Raw genomic sequence first — 25,705 nt, 5'->3', positions numbered from 1 at the left:
TGAGCAGCCAGAAATATTCACAGAAATAAAAAATTTATGTTGCTTATGCTCCAGATGACCTCCAGTTAATCACCTAGGAAGTTTGTTCAGGCAGCAAAAGCCGTAACTTACCTTCAATCTGAAATAGAACAAAAGTAATGTCTCAACGAGTACCTGAGAAGCATATGCAAGGTCTAGTGCCACAGTCATTGGTGCTGAACTGACTGTAAGAACTTAGCTGAGCTAGATGCATCCTCCTAGAGCAGGACAATTGACTGGAGGTCCACAGGAAACAAGAAAAAAATATAATGTTTGCAAGAAACATAATTTTATGGATTGGTAGAAGACAGTACAGATTGGTAGAGGACAGGAATTAACAGTTTAAGAGAAACTTGCTTTAATATGCATGCAGGTAGCTAATGAAGTTGTACTTGTTTTGTAAATTGTGGTGAAAATGTATAAATATGTTGCTGGACTGTGTTTGAAATCCACAAAAGCTACAGCTAATCTGAGCGTGTTTGAAGAGGAGAACTAGTGATTAAACCCTTCAGAGGAGAGGGGAACTCTGCTAGCTTTTGTTCCATCAGTATCAGAGGGAACTAATGATTATCAGGCTCCTGAGAAGAGAGCCCAGTAAACATCAGGAAGTGAAATAGCACCATTTGACAGTTCTGACTGGCAATAATCTGCAGAGGTAAATTAAAAGAGAAAGGGTGAAAGGGTGGTTTTGTGTGCAATGCACAGAAATGTGAGTCAGAAGACTTGAGTTCTATTTTTAGTTTTGTTAAGTCTTCCTGTTTGATCTTGGGCAACCCACATAATTTCTCTGGGATAGGATTAATAACAGCTTATCTCACAGTGAACTTCTTAAAATATTAATTCATTAATATATGTAGAGCTTTGTGAAACTTCTAAGTAGAAAGCACACTATGAGGCAAAAATTTCCAATGCACGATAAAATGATTCCAGGAATTGTAAATAATGTAGAAAGACCTTTTTTCCTTCTTTTCTCTTTTTTTTTTTTTTTAAAATGTGGGTATTCATTTAAAATTCTTATGGTAATAATTAATCATTGCCAGCTCTCAAAATTCTTCTGAGCACAAGTAATTATTTTTTTTCACTTTGTAGATTAAGATTTTCATCAGAGGCGACAAAGCTTCACTTCAATGTAGGTCAAGTTCTAGGTCCATTACAACTGGAAAAAAACCTCAGCAAAACAACCCCTCAAACCCTAAACCATTGGGTTTCTCTCATCTCAGAAATATGTTGTGTGAAAGCAACTGTTCTTAGCATTTCTTTTTCCTGTATAGAAAAACATGTAATAAGGAATTGGTGAAATGAGAATGAACCGTAGCTTAAATGTTGTTGTAGATTACTGTGTACAAGATTAATTTTTCTGTGCAATATGCAAACATGGAATTTTAGTGCTCCGGGCATATGTTGATGAGTATATTAGTATGTGGATCTTTTGCAGGCAAGAATAAAGAGTTGACTTTTTTTTAGGTTGGGATATAGAATTTAAGCTATGACCTTAACTATTCTACTTAACAGGAACCTTGTATATTCTTCCTTACTTCCCCCCAGTGAAACGACCTGTGCTAAGGACATTTTGGGTTTGTCATTTGTGCTTTTCTCCTATTAGGAAAGCCCAAGAGGAGATGATATCAGAGCTCAGGCAACAGAAGTTCTACTTGGAAACACAAGCTGGAAAGTTAGAGGCCCAGAATCGAAAATTAGAAGAACAATTGGAAAAGATGAGTCACCAAGATCACACTGACAAGAACCGCCTGCTGGAGTTAGAGACTAGGCTGCGAGAGGTGAAAACTTGGGTTTAATCCCTCCAAACAAACTTACTTGAATGTACCCCACGTTAAGTATTATAGTGAGAACTAGAATTAATTCGTTTTAGTTCTGTGTGTCTTAAAGAGTATTTTAAGGTATATTAATTTAGTTTGGTCTAGCAGTACTTTTTTTTCCCCTAGGAATAAAAAAAAAAAAAAAATTAAAATTGATCATTAGAGGGAGATAAAAGTAAGTATTAAGGATTTGTCATTCTTAGACCTAACTGAATCTGAGCTTTTAGATCACCTTGCTTTCTCAGGATCATATTTATGGTTCTTTGTACAATATCCTCATAAAGTTGTCCAGCTAGAGTGGTTGTGGTGGTAGAGAATAGAAGTTCAGCTATGTGCAGTGACCAGCTTAACCATAGCCTTAGAGTCTACAGAATAGAAAGTAAAGGACACAACTGAATTGCTGTAAGAAAACAGGAGACCTGTTGCTTCATGCACATTTTTCAGAAGTTTTCTGGAAAGGAAACCTAACAGTAATATGAAAATATGCATTTTTAAAAATTTGTGAGCTGTGCTTCATTTTTAGTTTTGTATCAACTAGTTTGGATCCACTTCAAATCTTCTTTTACCTTCTCCAGTCTCACTCCACTAATTTTCAGCTAAGACTGAAATCTTGCCTTTAGCTAAGAGGGTTGGACGACCAACACATGTCCTTGTTTGACCGGAAGTTGGTTGGGACCAGTGTAAGATTTCTGGCAGGCTTGTCGCGCATCTACAGCACAACAGACAGATTCACTTGGGATAGCAGACAGCCTGAAGAAGGTGCTAAGGTTTGGAATTGATTTTGAGCACTGAGATCTGTTCTGCTGCTTGTTCATTTCTTATCCATTTCTGGAAATAACATGTTTATCCCTGAGTATGCCTCAAGAAAACCTTCAACTGAAGCCATTCAAATAAACCCAAAGCCAGATGATCTGGTTGGTTTCTTTAAAAAGAATCTGAAAGGAAAATGAAATATGAAAGTCAATTGAGAAATGTATGTAATTTTTACGTGCACGTAAAGATTAGTATTGATCAGTATTTTATATCAACGTTTGATATGTGATATTTGAGTCACACCTAGAACTATTCTTGTGCCCTAGTTGTTGCTTCAGAATGCCAGGTTGCTTTTAACCTTTTTCAAAGCAAACCAGTATTTTTAGGTTGTAGACAAAGCTGTGTCCTTGACTTCTCAGTGACTTAAACAATCTGTCAAGATGTGATTTTTGGGATAGACATGGCAATAGCATCTTAAAGTGAGGTCTGAAATGAGATTACATTGCCTCTATTTTCTTTATTAGTAACTTATATTTGGTATGCTACTTTTTCTTTCTTCAGGTTAGTCTAGAGCATGAAGAACAAAAGCTGGAACTCAAAAGACAGTTGACAGAATTGCAGCTGACACTCCAGGAGCGGGAATCTCAAATTACTGGGCTGCAGGCTGCACGGACAGCCCTGGAGAATCAGCTCCGTGAAGCCAAAACTGAACTAGAGGAGACTACAGCTGAGGCAGAGGAAGAGATTCAAGCTCTCACGGTGAGCCCTAAAAAATTTGTACTATGAGCCATGTGTGCAGATTAGAATTATGTAGATGCATGTTTCATAAAGAGATTAAAATGAGTGTATACTATTTAATTTTAAAGTTTCAGAACAGGATATGGATTGTGCCTTGTGTTGATAGAGGCAGGAATGGCTAAAATGTCAAATTTTGTCTTATTACCTTTAACCATACCAGAACTTCCTAGTAGTGGTTCACTGCTGCCAAAACTGTTTGTAAGAGCATTATTACTTTTGTGAAGAGGTGAAAGCTGCATAGAAAACTGTTTAAGAGTTTTACTCGGTGATTTACTTACTATTTAAACAGAATCTCATGAGTTTGAAAGTACTTGATGATCATAAATGTTGTGATGATTTTTTTTTTCTCTGTTACCCTGCTTTGATGATACTTATTTTGGGAAAAACACCCCAACAGATTCCTAGGAAAATAGTGTCATTAGAACATAATTTTATTCCAATGATTATTTCATTAAAAATTGTCACGTGTGTCTTGCAGTCTCTGATGAGGTGTGTGAATGATATAAGGGAAAAAAAGCTCAATTCCCTGCCCTCTGTAAATGGAATTTTAAATTATATGCTGCTGGTTGCTCTCTCTTGAGTACAAAAAGATGTTTTCAAACTGCTTGATTCTAAGAAATATTTCCTTCATTAAAGATTCCCAGGGCTGTGGAGGGAGAGAGTGGGGAAGTATATGACCTGCTACCAGCTAACTCCCACTGAACAGCAGTCTTTAATGACCTTCAAATCCAGTTATTTTGGAGTGTTGAAAATGTGCATTCTCTTGCTCCAGTGTCACTTGATCAATGAACTGCTCCGAATATTTCTGCCACTGCTATTTTTTGGAAGGGATGGTGGGCTCAGCTGAGATAGGTGCTTGTACTGTGTTGATGCTTTGGGTAGATGAATGGGAGAACTGTTCACTCGGTTTGGTTCTAAAGCGGGTACATGCTGGGAAAAGACAGCAACAACATCAAGGCTTAAGGGTAGCTGAATGGAACATGGCATCAGTTTCTTTTTTGCTCAAAACTGAGGCGGTTCCCTCCCAGCTGAAAGCTTTGTGTAAGAACTAATATCAGTGCCAACAGGATGGCGATGTGCTTGGTATCTTTACCATAACCTGTGTTCACTCAGTTATTGCTTCAGATAATTTGGCAAAATGATAGTGCTTTTGGACCAGCTATTGTAAGATAGTCCAGTTTGGGCTTGGGAGTATTTCTGTTACGGATTTTTTTTAATATACTTTTTTTTGGTTTTCACGTTGCCTGTTGTGGTAAGATAGCTTTTCAGCTCTCATATTTGACTTCTGTTGAACATTTTTTTTCCTGTTTAGTCTCTTGGCTCTAACAAAAATGTTCTGAATGAAGAAAGGTGGCTGGATGTGCTAGTGCACTAACCTTTCTTTTGTTAAGTTTTCAGATATCATATGACATTAGACTCTTGTTAAATCAGTTTGATGAATTTTGAGAGAGGCCATGAGGCTGAAACAAGAACTTTTGCTTTGTCATGCTTTGCTCGTAAATTAGAAGGTAAAATGGTGCATGCAATACTGCATTCTTTAAAATAAGCATTTGCACTTTTCCATACTTTGGATGCTGTCTTCCAAAGAATTGATTGTTATGTTTCATCACTGCTTTTTAGAGAGGCTCAGGATTAAATGGTACTTTATGGTAGGAATCATGTAGATTGACAGAGCTGTTCAGGATAGCTTGCATAATACTTCATTATAGTTTTTCTTTGCAAGTGTTAAGTTGTATGCAGTATTTACTTTCTATGAGATACCAGTCTAGATATGGAAGTAAAACCAACTCAAATTTAAATGTCAAGAATGTACAAACTTAACATGGAATTGACATCTTCTGGTGTCCATTTCAGATGGAACCTTTTACATAATTTCGTTCTCAAGTTTGTACATTTTTCTAAAGTAGTTCAGAATTGGGAGTGTGTGTTTTGATTAAGTAGGATGTGACTTTTGCTAATCAGTTCTTTGCCACTACAGAGTGCTTTCATAGCCTGCAGCATCTGCCTTCCAAACTTTGCTTGCTGTTAGATTGTTCTGCAGTTTGTTTAGCAACAGCTGTTGGATTCGAATTCTAATGTATGAAAAATTGATGATTAACTTCTTACCTCCTTTAGGCACATAGAGATGAAATCCAGCGTAAATTTGAAGCCCTTCGTAATAGCTGCACAGTGAGTATTAAACACAGATCATTGAATTATTTTGAAATTAACAATAAGGACACAAACAATTTACGTATTTAATCCTTGATTACACTAATTCCTAATGTGGACTTCTGGCTCCAAGGTGTTAGTAGGAGCTAGATGGATTGGATTTGATTTCTTTTAGGTTTCAGGTAAATCTCAATTTTGAGGTTTTAGTCTGATCATGAAATCCACACTGCTCTTCTTTTTGGAGAAGAAAGTAAATTAAAACATCCCATTGCAGTGTGGCTAATAAGAATGGTGTAGCAGCTGCAAAAAATGGTTATAGGTGAAGATCCTTTCTGGTCACAAGAAGAAAAGATCTACCTGTCCAAATCCTGAGCTGCATTGTAGATCTAGTCCAGAGTGGAAGAGCCTTCATGTTACTCTGGGTTTTAAGGAGGACTTTAACACTGTTTGAAGAGGCAAGAAATGTTATGGTTCCAAATAATACATTGACACGTAGTCATCTGCTCAAAGAGCAGAGTGTACTCTAGGGTCTTAATTTGCACCTTCTATTGCTTGAGATCTTTTGACATGCTTTTAGATTCATTTCATCTGTTGAGGACAGATGTTGGAGGGTTTGTCAATCAATAAGGATTCTTGCAGATTTACACTATCTTCAGGCTTATGGTGCTTGATGGACAGCATCTGTCTTTCAATTACATGAATTACAGAACCAGCACTGTCCTCTGGATCAGCACTGATTGCCAGTCATCCTAGGCTTTTCCTCCTGACCCCACCCTATAAGCAGGGCTTAACGGCTGGTTTTTTATCTTGATTGTTTCCCTAATTCCAGTGATTTCCTCACACTTACTTTAGATCTACAGCATGAAAAATTATCTAAAGTGCAAGTTTTCATCTTTCAAAAATATCTTTTCAGGATGAAAGTCTGTTTTCCTCAGTTGCTCTTCAGCACTGAGCAAGGGGATTCATCTATTCTGTTTGTAGAATATGCTGACATGAAGAAATGAGGAGATAGAATTTACTGTAGTGTGTTAACCTCTATCTAAAAGAAATCCTGCACAAGAAACTTTTACATTTTGTTCCCTTCTTTATTTACTTAGATTGGTCCTCTAGCTCCATATGTGCTATCACGTATCTCACCTCCATAGCTATCTTCTTTTGTTCTCTCTTGCCCTTTGTAGAGAAAGACACCTTTCTATGAAAATGCTCATGTGGTCTCCATGCAGGCAAAAACCAGTTATAGAAAATCTATAGCTTCTTTTCACTGCATGGTAGGCTGCCTTTCAGAGGTTGTAACTCATTATCTAGTAACACTTTGGCTCTGTAAGTGTGGTGAACAATCTCCAGCAGCGAAGTGACCCGTGACATTTCAAGAATGCTGAGTGCTTCAAAGGTTCTGCACAAAAGGATGTCTAAAAGTGTTGTGCATTGTAAGGCCCTTCAGTGGGATAAGTGGGATCAGACATCCTCATCAATAAGAAATTAATTAAATAGTTCCTAAATGAATAATACATGCTCATCATACATTCTCTTTCCAGCCCAGAGAAGGCATGTATAATTTAACTAACCATGGATAGAAACTTTCTTGTTCTGTGTTATGAGTAGTTCTTCTAGCTCTCCATCCCGTCTACTGAGGATCATGGAGAGAAGATAGAGGACAATCTTCTAGTGACAGTGAGGGATCAGGCAACATTTATTATGGTGCCTTCACTGGAAGTTCCAACCTCATTTTTCTGATTGTGACCAGTATGATGCAGACTTTGCTTTTTGGCGACCATGTGATTCTAATTGAAAGTGATTAGAATTTATACGTCTTTTAAAATAAGATAACACTTCAAGAGAATAATTGTAATCTGCTGGTACTTACTCAGCATGATAATGAGTGGGTTTATTCTGTCAGCAAGTTTTCAAAAGATACCCCCTTTAAGCTGAAACAAACTCCTTGAACTAGCCTGGCAAACATTGGTATGGAATTGGTTTTTATTTAATCTTATTGAGAAGCCCAGAACAACATATGTTATGAAAAAAGGATTAGACCAGAAAAAAAATTAAAGATTGAATTACTTCAGTACTTTCATAGTATTCAAAAGGTAAATACTTTCTTTGGTATTTCTTCTGTTTCTCTAGCTTCACAAAGGTCACACTTTGCAATTGTAGAGAAGGCTTACACCTCAACTGTGTGTCTGCTTTCCTTGTACCCTCATTGCACTCTTCTTCCTTATGCTGAGGTCTCTGACGAAGTAGGCATTTTTTAGGTTCTCCTATTTGTTCATTTTAAATTTGCTGTGTTTTGGGGTGCATACATAAAGACCATTGCTATGTTGTCAGTTGTAATTTCTGCCTGTTTGTGAATTTATATTCAGTTGCTCTGATATTTCTGCATTGTTTCATCTTGTGACATCTTTGTTTTACTACTGGGGGTCAAAAAGAAAATGCCAGCATTTGCTTTCTCTGCCTCTCAGTTGTGCAAGAAATACTAGGATACATAATTACAATAAAAATTGTAGACTGTAGTACCTGCTGTACACACACACAGATGCATGTGGGCTCACATGAAGAGCAAGATTTTATCATAATCTTCTCACAATGATGGTTCAACCAGCAAATCTGTTGAGAGAGAAGGACTAGTTTCTACATTTAAAGAGTTATTCTATCAAAAATATAATCCATTGAGTGTTAAAAGTATTTTCCTGGCAATCAGAAAAAGATCAAGAAATAAAAGGCACTTTCTGAAATAGGAAAATTTATGTATTTGTCAGTTGTTTCCAACTGCCTCTTAATTACAGCTTGTTGCTGGATCATCAACACATTTGAAGTTAAAAATAAAATTAAGTTAGCTAAATAAGAGTAGAATTGTTTCAAAAATAAAATATTCAGTAAGCGGATGGTAAAGTCTATAAATATTTAGAAGAAAAGAATTCTATAAAGTATTTACACAAAGCTTAGTAAAATAATATTGTTATTCCAGGGAACCACCATCTGAATATTCTAGTTTTTTTCAGGTACAGGCAGTTGTTTTTACTCTAGCAAGGAGAGTGGCATTTCTTAATACTCATTGGATATTGTATTCCCATTTTTTTAAGATTTCTCCAATAAAACAAGGTTTATCTTCCTTGAGGTTCTTTTGTCATCATCTTAAGTATTAACATTAATACTTAAGTATCTTAAGTATTAACAAGCTTGATTCTGCACTTGTCTATGAGACTGGATATTGAGGCATTAAATCTGCAAGCCCGTTAGGCACACGTATCATTTTAGTCATGCATAAAGTCCTGCTGATTTTGGTCTAAGATCCTGATTCCACATTGGCTCAATGAGTTGGCATACAAGAATAGTCTGTGTTCTTAAGAACTTTCAAAATTGTATCTGAAGATGTTTTATACTTTGAAGCTAAATTATGTTTCAGAGTAAAGGGATCTTTCCCACTGTAACAAGGCTAAATACCCAGGCAAAAACTTTGAGATGGCTTTGTTAAATTTGTAAAAAAAAAGAAAAAAAAAAAAATTGGCTGTTGGGTGGAAGGGGTTATGCCTGATTCTCATTACACAGAAAATGTGATGGCAGATGCCAGTTACAGATTGAACTGGAGCTTTGTAGTTTTTGTAGCCTGACAAAAAGTCAGAGTGTTGCTGTGAAAGAAGCTACTGGGACCTTCACCATAGATGACATCATCATCATCATTTGAGGCTGAGGCTCATGGTTGTAGAGGCAGCTCATCTAGAACTACAGCAGAGGAGTACAGGAGACCATGTTTTAATGATAGGTTGGTGTGGGAAGGAGAAGAATGCAGACTGTGCAGTGTCCTACTACTCTGCAGCTACTAACAAGAGCAATGTCCCTCAAGCTAAGCCATGATGAGATTTTGGAGACTGAGATCTCTGTGTAAGGTGTGTTTCAAGTCACAGATGTTGTCTGACTATGGAAAGGGGAAGAAAATGAGGAGTTCATTTTTATATATACATCAGACAGGTAGAGATACAAGACTGGTATCTGTGAACAGCAGTGTTCGTTAAGAGTCTTGGTATTTCCCTGCTAGAAAAGCTTTGTCTCTTGGATCCAAATTGTGAGTATGTTAAGACAAAGTGAGTCTGATGCTTGCTCTTGCTTCCTTCTCACAATAATTTGGGGCTGAGAGACAGCTTTTTCTTTTTTCCTATTAACTCTGACAGTTAGTTTTCTAGTAAAGATTAATGAGGGTGGGGAGGAGTGGAAATGGATAGAGTAAAACTATGCATTAGTCTGGAAGTTCTGTATTAAGGTTTTACAAAAAATTTCATTAAACTCGAAATAACATGCTGCCGATAGCATCCTGAAACAGTTAACCTTGGTGTGTCCTGGCATTTTCCTGCGTGTTTGTTGGTATCTGAGAACTGAGACATCTTCATGAAGGAATGAGGTTATGGAAAGGTTTGCAGGCTGCAGTTAGTAGTATTCTAAAACTGGTTCCTCTTCTCCTTTCCCTTGTTATTTTGCGTGTGATTTTGATACATGGAGTATATGGATGAATTTTTTTACATTGTCTGATAGCAAACATAATCATCATGGCCGTGAACTGCTTGTTGCTATATTTAATTTGTGATGCTTGCCTGGAGAAGTTTTTGTAGGGCCAGGTATAATAGCTGTGAATCTGTGCAATCTCACAATAGAGAAACACTTTGCTTTTCTGAGGCTATTTAATGGGGAGGGAATTGTGCTGAATTTTTGCTGAAAAGCTGTTATGCTTGGGTTGCTCTGTAATATTTAAAAAATGAGATACAGTCTTCTGTATCAGTATAAAGATAAGTTGTCTGCTTAGATGTGGCGTGTAGTGAACAATCTGCCGGATTAGCATGGTGTAGTTAGATTCTATCTCTCCTATGGATTAGTCATGATGAAGATGAGCATAGTTTGAGGAAAAAATTTCAGTTGCTCTGAGTGATGATACAGTGACAGAGATAAGGCTGCCTAGATTGTCTGGAATTGCTTTTCGAAGCTTTCAAGTGTTTGGTTGTTTTATAAACTTTAAATGTGAAGATTTTTGTAATTATATTACAGGTTTCTAAATGATATAATAGTTTTCTTAAAGACTTTCCTTTAATGTACTTACAAAACTAATTGCAGAATAGCTCAGGGTTGGTTGGTTGGTTTATTTGGGTTATTTTTTGCCTGGGGATTTCCTTAAGTGAAAAGATAAATACCTAAAGGTATTAAACCTTTTCAGGTATGGGATTCTGGCATAGGTTGTATGTATGTATGTATGTATGCTGAAGACAGCATTTCCTATCAAATGTGATTTTTTGATCTGTGTTTGCTTTCTTCTTGGTTCCCAAAACAGGCATTTATACCATGTCCCATTTTCCAGTGTCAGTATTATCTATTGCTATTCAGGCTTTATAGTGTCTCTAAATTCTGTAACCCTGTTGGGTTATACACAGCTCTAGGTAGCTTTTAATAATGGGATTTGTCAACAAGTTTCCCCTCTCCCCATGAAAAAAAGGAAAATTGTATTGAGAAGAACAAATTTTCACTCTTTAAAAAAGTACAAAAAATTTATATAATGTATTTGGAATTTAAGCTGAGTCATTTTGGAATTGTCAATAAATATACTGTTAGGAAAATATTCAAGGAAGGAGATCACATCACTTCTTCTGGAACCCTGCTTTTTTATTTGTCTTAAGTTTTCCAGAAATATCCTACTAGATAAAATGTAACAGTGAAATTAAAATGGTCTGGTTTAATTTTTTATTTAGGGAAAGAAGTCAAAATCTTAGAATCTAGAATAAAGGCAAATGGCAGCTTAACTTCGAGCCCTTAAGGGATAAAATCAACTTGAAATACAGCCAGTTTAAAAAAATTAAGTAGTTTGACACATTAATTCTGCATGTCACCTTTTCCATTTTGTGTTTCCCCCATGTCTGCTTTCTTGTATTTCAAAACTAGTTTAATTTTTATAGAATATATTTGTATTAATATATAAAATATAGGTGGAAGAAACCACAGATATATAAAAGATATCTTAAAACTGCCTAGACATGTGGTGTGGCTAAACATAAAAGAAGTAGAAAAATATTATCTTACCTGGCAGTCAATAGAAGTCTCAGATGTTACTTGTAAGAATGGCAGGTAAAACACTGTAAAAACAGATGTTATTTTGTTCCTTTCTGTTTGTATAAATACACTTCTAAGGTCTTATCCCTACAGCCATATAGTCACTAACACATCCTTATGACACAGTCTGTGTTCTTTGAAAACTTGAGGCATAGAATACATAGAATATGTATTTTGAATAGGGCAGTAAGTGTGCTCAAGAAACAACCACACAATCAGATTTTCATTAGATATATTGTGTTTTAGCGTATGAATCCTTTTGATTTGACCCTAAACATATGGGTAGTAGGAACTCCCCTTCACCCAGCAGGGAGTAATGTCAGTTGGACTTTTTCTGCTGACAGTTTCAAAACCAAATACTGTTAATTTAGATCTAGGAGAGGCATGGTAAAAGGCTGCCAATATATGCATTACGGATTCTTCAAAAAGAAATGGTTGTCATCTTTCCAGATAGCTGAGAAGAGCTGCATGCTCTATGCTCTACTGCTTTAGATATTTAAGTCTTTGGCTTGTGTAGGGAATTGGAACATTTAAATTTGAATGTGTGGCCAACTGTGCTCTGGGATTTTATTTTTTCCCATTTAATGAAGTATCTTATTCACTTTTCTTTGACATCTAGGCAAAAAAGCCTCTAGAACATATTTGTAAGAACTGAATATCAATTGTATAGAGCTTTCCGGTTTCTGAAATTCTCTTTATTAAGCTGATTTCAAGATTATACTGAGGTTCCTTTCTCTTCTGTTGTGATGACGTTGGTTTTGAGTTACTGTATAATGCTATTCTGATTAAACAAATGGATGCTTTCACATCATTAAAGGCAAGGCTATTGTCCCCGTTGAATTTTTGCCTTTCACTGATTTTTCTGTTAAGTCTGTTGTGCTGCCACATTCTTTGTATCCCATGCTGCCATCCATAACGCTGTTACTTTGATAGAATATACTTCCTAAAGTTTTTCTGCATTTCCTGGTTACATATAGTAATATAAACGATTGCTAAGCAGATTCATCAGATTTTACTTCCTCCATTGCACCTCTTTTTCAATTTTCTTAAATAACATACTTCAAAAGCCTTTCTGAGATGTACTATCCTCATTTCACTCAAGGAGAAATTGAGGCAAAAAAAGGTAAAGTGCTTTGGCAAAGCCATGCTGTAAGTCAGCAGCAGATCTGAGAATACAGCCACAACTCCTGGTTCCCAATCCAGTGCTTTAGATGTGACAGTTCCCTCTCAAATAATAAATTGCATTGGAGCATATTTATAATCTAAACCAAATTTTTAAAAAGTCAAGCTATTTTCTGTAAGAAACAAATCTATTCCTAATTGAGGTATACTTCTGTGCATAAAATCTACCAGTACAACATTGTTTTTGTTTAAATTTGAAAAACTTTAAAAGCCAGGCTGTCTCCTTGCTTGACAATAAATGGCTTTATGAGAACACTTTTTCAAAAAACTGTACTCACTGACATGTATTTTAATTTATTTTTCTTTCTAGGTGATTACGGATTTGGAAGAGCAGCTGAACCAGCTCAGTGAAGATAATGCAGAACTGAACAATCAGAATTTCTTCTTGTCGAAACAACTTGATGAGGCCTCAGGGGCCAATGATGAAGTTGTCCAGTTGCGAAGTGAAGTTGACCATCTCCGTCGAGAGATCACTGAGAGAGAGATGCAGCTTACCAGTCAGAAACAAGTAAGGCTTTATAAGTCCAGATCACGGTCTCATTGTGATAGCTAATGAATTATTTGAAAGACAAAAAATTATTTTTAATCTGGAAACTGTAAGGAAAGAACATGCTTCCACTAGCAATGGCTTATACCAGTTATCGTTTAAGCCTTCCTTCCTAGAGCAGTTGAGTGAATGGAAATTTTTGGTATTTCTCATTGTATTTTCATGCAATTTTATTTAGAAATTTTGTACTCTTGAAGATGTTGTAACTTAAAAGTATGCATTTTAATTTTGTGACCCTGGAAATTTCAAAAATTTCATAATGAGATAGAACTGACATTAACGGCAATCACAAGTGAATGTATGGAAGCCTTGAAATAAATGGGTTGTGATTTACCAGCTTATGTTTGCTGCCAATTTGCATGTACTCTAATTTAAATGGTAAGGCTGAAGCTTAAAGTGCATGCTTCATGTGGGATGTGAGAATTGATAGGAGGATTTATTTTTAGACTATGGAGGCCTTGAAGACAACATGTACAATGCTGGAAGAGCAAGTAATGGACTTGGAGGCCCTGAATGATGAACTCTTGGAGAAAGAGCGTCAGTGGGAAGCATGGAGAAATGTTCTAGGAGATGAGAAGTCCCAGTTTGAATGTCGAGTTAGAGAATTGCAGAGGATGCTGGATACTGAGAAACAGAGCAGGTCTCTCCCTCCTCCTCCTCCTTTTATTAACTTTTATGAAAATGTTCTATAGAAGCTAGTACAAAAATTATATTTAGAATAGGATATGGGAGTTGATACTAAATATAAATTCTTGTGAGGTAGTTCTAAAAATGGTTTATTAGTTAATAGTCATTCACCAGTGATATTGTTCCTTTTGTTTCTTTGCAAGCGAGGGATTTGTGGGGAGTGGTATTTATCATCGTAACTTATAAAATGTCTTGATTTATTATCTTCTACTTTGTTATATGGAAAAACAGTCTTTGATCCTAACTGCTCCTGTGGGGTCTTGAAATTTTCAGACTGTAGTTCTAGCAGGGGCAGGAACAGGGTTATAGAATATAAAAGGGTTGCAGCAAACAGGCAGGCTTTATAAAGTAACATCCTGAATTTGAGGCAAACCCCTGAAAGAGTTATTGATGTCACTGCATGCTAAGAAGAGGTCAAGCCCAGAAAGGAGTTAGGTAACATTATTTTCCATTTTAATACAGAGTGAGAGCAGATCAGCGTATTACTGAATCTCGCCAGGTGGTAGAACTAGCTGTCAAAGAACACAAGGCAGAAATTCTAGCCCTCCAGCAAGCACTAAAGGAACAAAAACTCAAAGCTGAGAGCCTTTCTGATAAGGTAAGTTAGACTTTCATGATTAGATGAGATACTTTTCTAGAGATATTACTTGTAGAAATGTGGTCTTGAGCAGCTTTTTCAAGATGTTAGAGTAAATTTAAAGACTGAAGGTCATAGAATAGAGTTCTGTCTTTGAGCCAAAGACCTCGGATTTCCTTTTAAAAAAGACTAAAGCAGAAAGCATCCCAAGATGCTTGGAGTGTACAGTGAAGTCCTTCAAAAACTTGATATCTGCATTTGAGCAATGGCATATCAAAATAGTTTGGTTGGTTTTCCCCCCTTTTAGTAAGTAAAGAGTGACTGTATCATTTTTCTTTAGCATGTGCTTGGTGAAGTTGCATTAGCATTGTGGAACTCTATATTTATTAGTGTTCAATATTATTCCACTATCTATCCCACCTGCCTAGCTCAATGACCTGGAGAAGAAGCATGCTATGTTGGAGATGAATGCACGCAGTTTACAACAGAAGCTTGAGACAGAAAGAGAGCTCAAGCAGAGACTTCTGGAGGAGGTAACCTTGGAAACTCATAAATGCAGAAGGTTCCACATCTTGAGGGGGAAAAGTTGTGTGAATAGCAGTGTTACACATCCCTCCTTCTGCTGTGTTACTGGGCACAATAATAAAGTTGGGTACAATAATAAAGTTGAGGGCTTTGTTTTTACTTAAAATGTTGCAAAGTGTGTGGTTGCGTCAGAGCAGTGAAAGTGGACTGCTCCTCAAGGGCAGGTGAGCTGGCAGTCAAGGGTGACAGAAGGTCAGGCAAGGACAGGGATGTTGCAGCCAGTGGGCACAGTGCCACAGTACCTGAAGAAGAGCAGAGCAGGCTTGGTGAAGGTAATCGGGCTCAGCCAGTGGCCCCGTGATCGTTACAGAAGACTGTAGTGATGAGGCACGTCCTAGTCAGGTCTGCAAGGCAAGGGCCGTGCCCAGGCACGGCATGCTTACAGCATAGCTCTGACCAGACCGAGTGCACACACTGCAGCTTAAGAACAGCTCTGGGGCCAGTGTGCTGAGGGTGCAGGGGTGGAGGCCACAGGTGAGGCTTCTCACAGCTTTTTTCATAATTACCTGGGTTGACAGAAGTCTGATCCAAGGTTACACACCCGCACCCTATCAGTGAGGTGTTGGGTGCACGCAGCCAGACATGGGCAGTGGGTGAAGAGGTTGCAGAGGAGGCTTTCGGGGGAAGGGTGGTTACAGACAATTAGACAGGGCAATTAGAGCCTTTTGGGGTACTTGGGGTACTGACAAGGTGTCCCAGGGTTGAGAACTACATTATGTATCCCAGTGAAAGATTTATGGCTCTTGCTTTATAACGTATGAGCCCTAATGGTTTTCATACTGGGGGACTTTCTCATTAAGAAAGTCTAAAACCTGAAAGAATGAGTAGTTTGTCATGTGCCCTTTTCTGTTTCTACTTGGAAACAAAGATGTAAACAATTGGACATAGATTTTCTTATACGACTGTAGAGGAAGGAGTTTATCCCGGTATAGGAAATAATTTATCTATTTTTCATTACAAAGTATTGAGATGGCTTCTGGTGGTTGTAAAGAGAGCTTGAGAACAGCATCAAGAAATTTCTTCATGTATGTGCAGTCTTATTAACAATTACAAGATTTTAAATATTTAAAAAAGGAAATAACTTGAATGTGCAGTTGAAAGAAATGGTGTTACTACAGATCAATGTAAATAGACTACATAGAAATGCTTGTTTAGTCATAATGATTCTGAAAGGAAGGAAAACTTCTAGAATACTGTAATTTTCTAGCTTTTAAAGAATTGTCTGTTTACTTTTAAGTTCTCCAATGATGTGTATTTTATAAAGAGTGATAAGTTTTAATAGCTTTTATTTGTTATTACAAACAAACAACAAAACCAAAACACTGGCCTTTGTTTTCCTCTTAACAGCAGGCAAAGCTGCAGCAGCAAATGGATTTGCAAAAGAATCACATCTTCCGCCTAACTCAAGGTCTGCAAGAGGCCCTAGATCGAGCAGATCTTCTGAAGACTGAAAGAAGTGACCTGGAATATCAGCTGGAAAACATTCAGGTGAGGATGAGGAAGCAGTAGGCAGGACTCTGTGCTTCCAGATGTGATCTACCGTTTCTGTGTGACACTTTCCTGATACTATTTTTTAGCTCTTTTCTGCTATTGAATTTTTTGTTTGTTTCTTCTATTAAGATGAAATTTCTTCTACGTATGTGTGGTTCACAGGTTCTCTATTCCCATGAAAAAGTGAAAATGGAGGGCACTATTTCTCAGCAAACCAAACTTATTGATTTCCTGCAGGCAAAGATGGACCAACCAGCGAAAAAGAAAAAGGTGGGTGAAAAAGGTTTGAGAGGCATGGAATTAAATGATGGTTTTGTGATGAGTTATGTGCTGTGTATTCATAATATTCTGTTTTATTTTTCTTTGTGTAATACAAATGTGTCCTCATTTAAGAGCATTCTGCGTTGCTGAACACAAACTTTTCTAGGCAGAATGTGTTCATTGTGGCTTTTCCAGTATTTTGTTATTCCTACAATGTTACTTATGTTACAACCCAGTAGCTACACCTCAGTGAGGCTGTAGAAATACAGAATTTTAACTATGCTTTTATTTTTAATGGTAAGTATGTATGTGTGTATGAACATATTGTGTATCTAGAGTGGTTGTCTTGTAGTTACAGCATAGGATTGATTAGTCAGGCGATGTGACTTGTGTCACATCTTTGTCATAAACCGTTCTGTCATTTTGAATTAAGTAATTTAATTTTAACCAAGTATTTTGAGATCCTCTGTTTAGATGCTTTCTGAAACTCAAGGTGTGAGTACTAACAGGTAACGTACGTCCCTCCTTTAAATTAATCCATATCTCAACATTTTCTCTCCAGTGCCAATATGAACTAAAAATCCATCCTTACGCATATCAGAATTACCATTAGGCCCTCTGGCCGGACTGCCACTAGCTAGTTTCACTATGCCTAGTTTAAGCCATCTCTTACTAGGAGTTAGGAGTTGTCTGTGTGTTTCTGTTGCTAGGGCCTGTTTAGTCGGCGGAAAGAGGACCCTTCTTTACCCACACAGGTTCCCCTGCAATACAATGAGCTGAAAGTGGCACTGGAGAAGGAGAAGGCTCGTTCTGCTGAGCTGGAGGAAGCTCTACAGAAAACACGCATTGAGCTCAGATCTGCTCGTGAAGAAGGTAGGGGTTAACAGAAAAGGTGAATCTGGAAGGAGACGCACGTTTTTGGTCTGAAAACGTGCCTTTAATTGTATGCCACTATAGCAGTAACATATGTTGTTTAATTCTAATCTACTGCTGTGAAGATGCAATAAGGCTGCACTTTTTTCTGCGGGCTGTAACCACTGACTGGTTACACAGAACCACTGCTATGAACTAGTGTTTCATATTGGTTATGTTAATGAGTGGCATTTATCTCGTCTATAGCTGCTCATCGGAAAATATCAGACCACCCTCATCCATCTACTCCAGCCACAGCCAGGCAGCAGATCATCATGTCTGCCATAGTCCGCTCGCCAGAGCACCAGCCTACTCCAATCAGTTTGCTAGCGCCGCCCTCCAGTCGCAGGAAGGAATCCTCCACACCAGAGGGTAGGTTCTTGCTGAACTTTTCTGTTACTGCTTTTCTGTCTACTATTTCAATGCGATTTCTTCTTTTTAATTTCAATCCTAGATTTTTTTCATGATAGGAATATTAGATAAGTTTTGCTTTTGGTTTAAAATTCTCTATTTGGATTATATAACTTACCCCTGGAAACTTCAGCAATAAAATAATTATTTAGCATTAATTGTTTTAAGAGCTTGTTTTTTTCAGAGGAGTGTGTTTTCTGTACTACTCTCTGCATTGATCAAAAGGATTTATGGTTGTTTCCTTAGCAGTTAACATCTAAACCGCAGATTTGTTCTGCTGAGCGGAAAGATTCTATCAAGACTTTTGGTAAAGGGAAAAGACTTCTGTGAGGCATAAAAGGAAGATACTAGGTCAAATACAACATTAATATGCTATCAACTAGAAAAAGGGGATAACCTTGTATATCCTTGAGAATGGAAGGGAGAGGATCATTGGAAGAAATTGAAGGATTGAGGGCTCCGCTCATTTATTCTTAGTTAACCAGTATTCCAGAGTGAGCATTGAACCAGAGACTGAACCAAAACCTGCAGCCTTTAGCTCGAAAAAGCCAGAACCCACAAACTGCTCTGGCCATCAGAGGTAGCTGGGGAGGCACAAGGTGGGTAACTTGGGTATGGGAAGATGTCCTCAGAGGCAGATCACAGACAGCAAAGAAAATCATGTTCATCAGTAAAAGCCTTGAAGGATAAACTCCGCTCAACATAGATCCCCTAACAGGGATTTTAGGTGTGCTTTAAGATATGCTGGCACTGATGGCTCGCATGAGGGCTGTATGAAGGCGGCCTGCTGTGTATTGATTACGACTGTATAGGTGTTGAAGGGTTTGTTAGCTATAACCAAAATTGAGAGATGAGTTTAGCATATTGTAAGAATTGGAGCTGAGTGCAGACTTGGAATTTAGATGGTTTGATTGACATAATCTTGCTACAGCAAACATTAGCCATTTCAGTTCTACAGTCTGTTCTCAAGCAGCACATTCTGTGCATCTGTATAAGGTAATTACTGAGGTGGTAATGTAGCTTAAGATGTGCAGATTGCAAAGGAAAATAGACAGTGCCTATGTTCAGCAGGGCTTTGACAGAGATATGTAGTCACTTTTTATTACCTGGGCCTTAAAATGACAAAACCTACTATAATTTTCATCCCTATCACAGTTTTCATCCTGATAATAAATTTTATACCTTCCAGAGTACAGCCGACGCCTGAAAGAGCGAATGCATCATAATATCCCACATCGTTTTAACGTGGGGCTAAATATGAGAGCAACAAAATGTGCGGTGTGTCTGGATACTGTGCACTTTGGACGGCAGGCATCTAAATGCCTTGGTAAGAGCAGAGTGTGTGTATAATGGTAGAATGAAAAAGCATCAGCCGTCTAGAACAGATTTTTGGTGAAAGCTGAAGAAAGGATCAAGTATGAAGACTTGGAACTAGTTGGTGCAAACATTCTACATCAGAAAACATCTGATGGTTTAGAGTAGAAGGAGATTCTTGGAAAAACTGGGATCTGTGCGTTAGAAGTTGAGGCAGCTGTGTCATGATTTTTTGTCTTTTAACAGAAGTTTTTCTCTGTCCTTTTGTCAGAATGCCAGGTGATGTGTCACCCAAAATGCTCAACTTGCTTGCCAGCTACTTGTGGACTGCCAGCAGAATATGCCACGCACTTCTCTGAAGCATTCTGCCGGGATAAAATGAATTCTCCTGGTCTGCAGCTGAAGGAGCCAAGCAGCAGTCTGCGTCTTGAAGGATGGATGAAAGTGCCAAGGTATAAACATGAATCTCGTTGCCATATCAGGTGCTGAAATATTTGGAACAGTTCCTTATCTTACCTTGGCTCTTACAATGTGATAATTGCTACATGCCCATTACAGTTATGTACTACCACTGAAATTTGTCTTTCTAGGAGTTGCATGCTTGTTTTATTCTGAATCCAAGCAGAAAATCCAACCTGGCTTTGTGCTTTATTTCCTTCAGGAATAATAAACGTGGACAACAGGGCTGGGACAGGAAGTATATTGTTCTGGAAGGAACGAAAGTGCTCATTTATGATGCAGAAGCAAGAGAAGGTAACAGCATTTCTAGCAAGAACATTTTTTTTTAAATCTTCAGATTTTGTTTGGTGAGATGAGATGCTTAAAGATCATCACTGCTTGCTGTGGCCATACCTAATTTAGCTAAATCTATGATAAGGCCACGTTGTTTTTGTAGATCCTTAGCAGTTTTATTAGCTGGAATGTTATAATAATCCAGCTGTGACGCATCCAGTGTGTAGCCACTTGATTCTGCTGTCACAGTTATTTTCTTACTACTTGTTTGTTCTTTTGTAATCTGTCTCCCCATTCTCCTGCAGCTGGACAGAGGCCTCTGGAGGAATTTGAGCTCTGCCTTCCTGATGGTGATGTGACTGTTCATGGAGCTGTAGGAGCTACTGAACTTACCAATACAGCAAAGACAGGTGAGAATATTATGTAGATGAAGTCAAATGGATTTCATCTGGCTTGCCATCACCTGGCATTCTGTTTGGCTGAACAGAATTTTCTCCCTTTAACTTGCATTCTGTAACTCTGTAATTTTGAGGTTACCTCTCTTTGAATTACATGAATAGGTCAGTCATCTAGATTTAGTTACACACAGGCTGTTGCTTCTGTCATGGTAGTTGAACTGTGAATAATATAATCATCAAACCAAATGGAAGTAAATTTTAAGAGTTTTGTAACATACTTAAAAGCATTCGGTTTATTTAAATTTATTCTCTCAATGCTCTCTATCAAGTGTGAAGTGTCATAATTCATGCCACCATTGTGCTCTAACCAGAAAGTCATTACCTTAGAAATACTGTGGGGTGTATACAGTCTCTTATTATGAAAACATGTTGATGTTTTGATTTGTATGTATTGAATAGAACTGATGAAAAGATTATGTATGTCTTGACTTTAACATTAAAGGATACAGACTGTTAAAAACCAAGGTTTCCATAACCAATTTTTACAGATTTTTCTTGAACAGTACAGGGAAAACTTTAGTCAAATGGCTGTTTTTGTACTTTTTTTCACAATGGAATTTCTTTCTCTTATGAATAAAAGGCAAGAAATTATTTTTATTTAGTAAAGACAGCATTGTATTTATGGATTGCATACATCCAGCTAATATTTAGCTTTAAGGAGCTAGACTGTGCAGGACCTGTAAAAGGAGAAACCTATGTATAAATTGCCATGGTAACACGTCATGATAAATACAACTTCTCTCCAATGAGGCTGAAAGGTGTTGATTTTAAGTCCACTGACAATATTCCAAAAACTAATCTAAGTCTTATTCTATCTATATAACATCTCAGATGTGCCATATATCCTAAAATTGGAGTCTCATCCACACACCACTTGCTGGCCTGGTAGAACACTCTACCTGTTAGCACCCAGCTTCCCTGACAAACAGCGCTGGGTCACAGCACTGGAATCAATAGTGGCAGGTGGGAGAGTTTCCAGAGAAAAAGCTGAGGCTGATGCTGTGAGTATAAAAGTTTCATTTAATAATAAAATATTCTGGGAGGGAGCAGAGTTTTGAAAAATATTTTTTCGGTATTTGACATACTGAGGTTTAACTGAAGGTAAGTTATTACTTCTGCCTTATGATGTACCATATAAGTACCAGGAACTAGTTCACTGTGAGACTGATGCTCTAGATTACAATACCCTTCTTTAGACTTGGAGAGTGCAGTAAGAGGATCCCAAAATTATATCTCTCTAATTCCAGCAAATGGAAAAGGAAGAAAGAGCAGTTAGGACATGGTTTAAATCCAATCTCATAATGTACCACATGGAATGAGCAAACCTGGAAAGAAAGGAAAAACAGCAAAAAGCTCCCTCCTCAGTTATTCTTACAGAGTTGGTTTTTTTTTGTTTTTTTCGGGGGAGGGGTGTGTGTTTAAGTTTTATTCCTGATAAGAGGTTAAATGGATTTGTTTTGGTTTTGGATAGCCTTTTACATCATTGATGCACTGATAACTTTTCTGATGAAGGAAGATTTTATGCTCTGACATTGTGTATTAGAAGTTAGCTCTGGAGGCAGGGAATATCTGACTAGCAGGAAATCATCTCTTTTTCTCATGCTAGGATTCCTTTTGTCTCTGAGAAGAGTATATGCTCCCAATATTTGGACTTTTTTTTTTTAATCCTTCCCCTAGGAAAATTTCACTGCTCTATTGCAGGAGCCTGAGGGAAATGGAAAGGATAGAGACAGCAGTAGGTTCTGTCTGAGTTTAGGTTAATTCTGATTGGTTTGCATAACTGTGTTTCAGGTAGATAAAAGCTTACTGATTCTTTTCTAGGAGGTATCCCTGCAACTTTTAGCTTTCTGAGAAAAAGAAATCTGTGCCAAGCATTTTGCCTGCCTGAAATGATGACCTTACATTGTTAAAATACTAATAGAGAAAGAGATAAAGATTAACTCAACCGAAAAAAATATCTTTTTGTCATTTGCAGAAATTGCTTGGAAACTCCCTGCTGAAGCTAGAGGGTGAAGACCGTTTGGATATAAATTGCACAATGCCCTTCAGTGACCAGGTAATAATAATGTTCAGTTGGGCCTTTCTGAGTATGGGGTATTTCACTCATGGAATTGGTAACTCGATGACAATATGTGTAATCATATACTTGTTTGTTGGTTTGTTTTTTCTCTTCGCTGGTAAACAGTATCATTCAAGTTTGCTCTTGGAGCATTCCTTGTTCTCCTCACATAGTGCTATTTCTATTTTTTTCCTGTTGTCACTGTAGGTAGTACTGGTGGGTGCAGAAGAAGGTCTCTATGCCCTGAATGTACTGAAGAACTCCTTAACGCACATCCCAGGAATGGGTGCTGTCTTCCAAATTCACCTCATCAAGGATCTGGAGAAGCTACTCATGATAGCAGGTAGGGGGCTATATGTTACCATTTGTCCTGCAGTAAATGTGTGGTAATTGGTTTGTACTGCTAGGAGTACTGTTGTGCCAAAGGCTTACAGGCTTTCTTCTGGTTTTTATCAGTACATTGTTAGGAATCAATTACTGTGGTTAACACAGTATTTTCTGAGGCTTTCTTGTAAAATGAATGTGTGAATGAAGGCTCAGTTAAACCTTCACGAGAAAGTGATTTCTCAGTTTCCAAAGCTGAGAGAAGGAGGAACCAGGGGCAAGATACTTCCAGTTTAGGGGTTTGTCATGATTTAAAATTCAGTTTTAAAAGTGTTAAGCTGATCAGTGAGCATTTCTCTTCCTAATCACTACATAACCTTTCTTTTTAACATAGTCAACCACTGGAGGACCACGATGGGATCGCTGTGGCCTAGGGCCAACAACTCTTACCCTCTCTTTCTCTGAACACTAATCCATGTAACAAAATTGGGGCTTCTTTCATGGTTTGTTTAAGATTCCTTTATGAAAGGAACACCAGCTTTAATCTCCATCTGTGGTTTTCCAGAGATAATCCTTCCTACACTGATGTAGGCATGCTGAAACATTAGGGCGTATCTTCATCTGAAAGCCCAAATTATCAAGTGTCTCTATGACATTTGTAGGGAATGAAAAACAAATTCTTGCTCTTGTTCTGTTTGTTCTGCGTTTTTCACCTTGTAAAGATTTAAGCTGTCCATGCTTTTTGTTTAAAGATGGTAGAGAAAAAAGCAATTGGAAAAAGAAAATCTCACGCAAAGTTAGGAAAAGGCTATGGTACTGTATCACTAGACTTCTGAGAGGAATTGGGCTTGGTCTGTAAAGCAGTTTATTAGGGCACTTCTGGGAAATCCATTGTTGGTTCTGTTGGCATGGAGAGGCTAAAGGATCTTTTACTTTAAGAAGTTCTGAAGGGTTAAATTAAACTTCCTGGCTAATTTTGAGTAGTGTCCTAATGAGGCCACTCTCATTGGGATCTACTAGACCCTAGCTACACTAATAATCCATGGAGAGAATGGTTGTTCTCCCAGTGGATTTACTGCCTGTTGTGTGTTTGGGTTTTTGTAAGTTTTCTGTTTCACTTTTCATAGGAATAATATGGAATGAATTCTACATGGTGCATTGTGAGTGTTACCACAGTAACAGCCTGTAACGATAAGCTGCTGCTTAGGCAACAGAACAGACTTTTGTAGAGAATAGGGAGTTTTCCCTTGACGAAATGTAACCATTTTTGTTTCCAGGAGAAGAAAGGGCTCTGTGTCTTGTTGATGTAAAGAAAGTGAAGCAATCTCTAGCTCAGTCTCATCTCCCAGCCCAGCCTGATATCTCACCTAATGTCTTTGAGGCTGTCAAAGGATGTCACCTTTTTGCTGCTGGCAAGGTAGGATACTGCTCCCTCTTGCCCTCAGACCACCCTTTAGACTGCGCTGAGTTGAATGTTAATCAAAGCAAGCATCTTTATTTCACTGGCAACAAATCCAAGGTCTATATTCTTGTTTTAAATCTTTTTCTTCAAATAAGAAGAGTATAGGGGCTGAAGAGAGGCTGAGCTGGAGACAGAATGGAGGACCTACTAATCATATGAATCAATTCAGTCAGGATGGCATGAGGGTATAGCCTAAACTGCTACATAACACATACAGCGTAGCATAGTATAACTGTGTCCTTCAATTTAGAGGTTTATAATTAGTGAATTCCATCCACTGCTTGTTCCTGAATGTCACGTAACAGTTTCCAGGCTAGCAAATTTACTTAGGTGTTTGCGTCACTTAGTAACTCTTGATATTTACAGTAATTCCCAGTTTTAGCATGGAACATTTAGCCACAGCAAAAATTCTCATTAACAGTTACTTCTACAGACTACTTTGATAACAAACTGAACATAATTCGTTTCAAAGTGATAGTTAAAGTAACAGTTTCAGGGGTTAAAATGTAGACCTTACCTATTTGAGTTTCTTATCCCTTTTGATGATAGATTTTTCTGTGGCAAACCTAATTTTTTGTTAACTTCTTTCAAGTATAAAACAAATCATAGATGAAGTTCAAATTCACATTCTTTTTTGAGAATGTGAAGAGGCTTTTCATTATTTCACTAATTCACAATAACTACCCTATTAAAAATGTACTTGCTTATCTCTGCAAAGTTCTTTCTGTGACAAGAGGTACTCAGATCTGTTTCACATGCCCAGCATTAGAATTTACCCTGTATTACCATCCCGAACCATACTTGTAATCTTCCTTACAGGTTGAGAATGGTCTTTGTATCTGTGCAGCCATGCCCAGTAAAGTGGTGGTTCTACGATACAATGAGAGCTTGAGCAAGTTCTGTATCAGAAAGGTAAGCTTAGTAATTCCCTTCACTAGTTAATTCACACGTTGCACTAAGACTCTGGGTTTGGAGCAAACATCTTAAATCTTTTTGCATGCCTAAGAAAATTTGTTTGCCAGCTAAAATGATAACAAATTGCAATGTGTGCTGACTAAAATTGGAGTAGGCAGAAATTTTCT

At 37.6% G+C, this 25,705-nt stretch overlaps 1 protein-coding gene across 14 annotated transcripts in view; it reads left to right on the top strand.

The window, feature by feature from the left end:
- Positions 1-25,705, top strand: part of CIT (citron rho-interacting serine/threonine kinase) — a 73,066-nt gene that overhangs the window by 38,310 nt on the left and 9,051 nt on the right. For 6 of the 14 annotated variants that reach the window (XM_026859430.1, XM_026859432.1, XM_026859431.1 and 3 more), the window contains 21 exons: positions 1,622-1,796; positions 2,456-2,602; positions 3,150-3,347; positions 5,502-5,555; positions 13,114-13,311; positions 13,797-13,990; positions 14,500-14,635; positions 15,043-15,147; positions 16,547-16,687; positions 16,853-16,960; positions 17,662-17,824; positions 18,071-18,235; positions 19,464-19,601; positions 19,860-20,040; positions 20,250-20,341; positions 20,626-20,730; positions 21,610-21,779; positions 22,754-22,834; positions 23,045-23,180; positions 24,439-24,578; positions 25,443-25,535. In XM_026859430.1, the coding sequence (XP_026715231.1) occupies positions 1,622-1,796; positions 2,456-2,602; positions 3,150-3,347; positions 5,502-5,555; positions 13,114-13,311; positions 13,797-13,990; positions 14,500-14,635; positions 15,043-15,147; positions 16,547-16,687; positions 16,853-16,960; positions 17,662-17,824; positions 18,071-18,235; positions 19,464-19,601; positions 19,860-20,040; positions 20,250-20,341; positions 20,626-20,730; positions 21,610-21,779; positions 22,754-22,834; positions 23,045-23,180; positions 24,439-24,578; positions 25,443-25,535 (2,920 nt within the window). The remainder of the gene's footprint in view (positions 1-1,621; positions 1,797-2,455; positions 2,603-3,149; positions 3,348-5,501; positions 5,556-13,113; positions 13,312-13,796; positions 13,991-14,499; positions 14,636-15,042; positions 15,148-16,546; positions 16,688-16,852; positions 16,961-17,661; positions 17,825-18,070; positions 18,236-19,463; positions 19,602-19,859; positions 20,041-20,249; positions 20,342-20,625; positions 20,731-21,609; positions 21,780-22,753; positions 22,835-23,044; positions 23,181-24,438; positions 24,579-25,442; positions 25,536-25,705) is intronic. The other 8 variants (XM_026859439.1, XM_026859438.1, XM_026859436.1 and 5 more) reach the window with 4 other exon arrangements.

The sequence above is a fragment of the Athene cunicularia genome, assembly GCF_003259725.1.
Source record: "Athene cunicularia isolate RWA chromosome 15 unlocalized genomic scaffold, athCun1 chr15_part1, whole genome shotgun sequence".
Lineage (NCBI taxonomy): Eukaryota > Metazoa > Chordata > Aves > Strigiformes > Strigidae > Athene > Athene cunicularia.
Note: the sequence above shows the minus strand (reverse complement) of the source record. Positions and strands in the feature narration are given on the sequence as shown.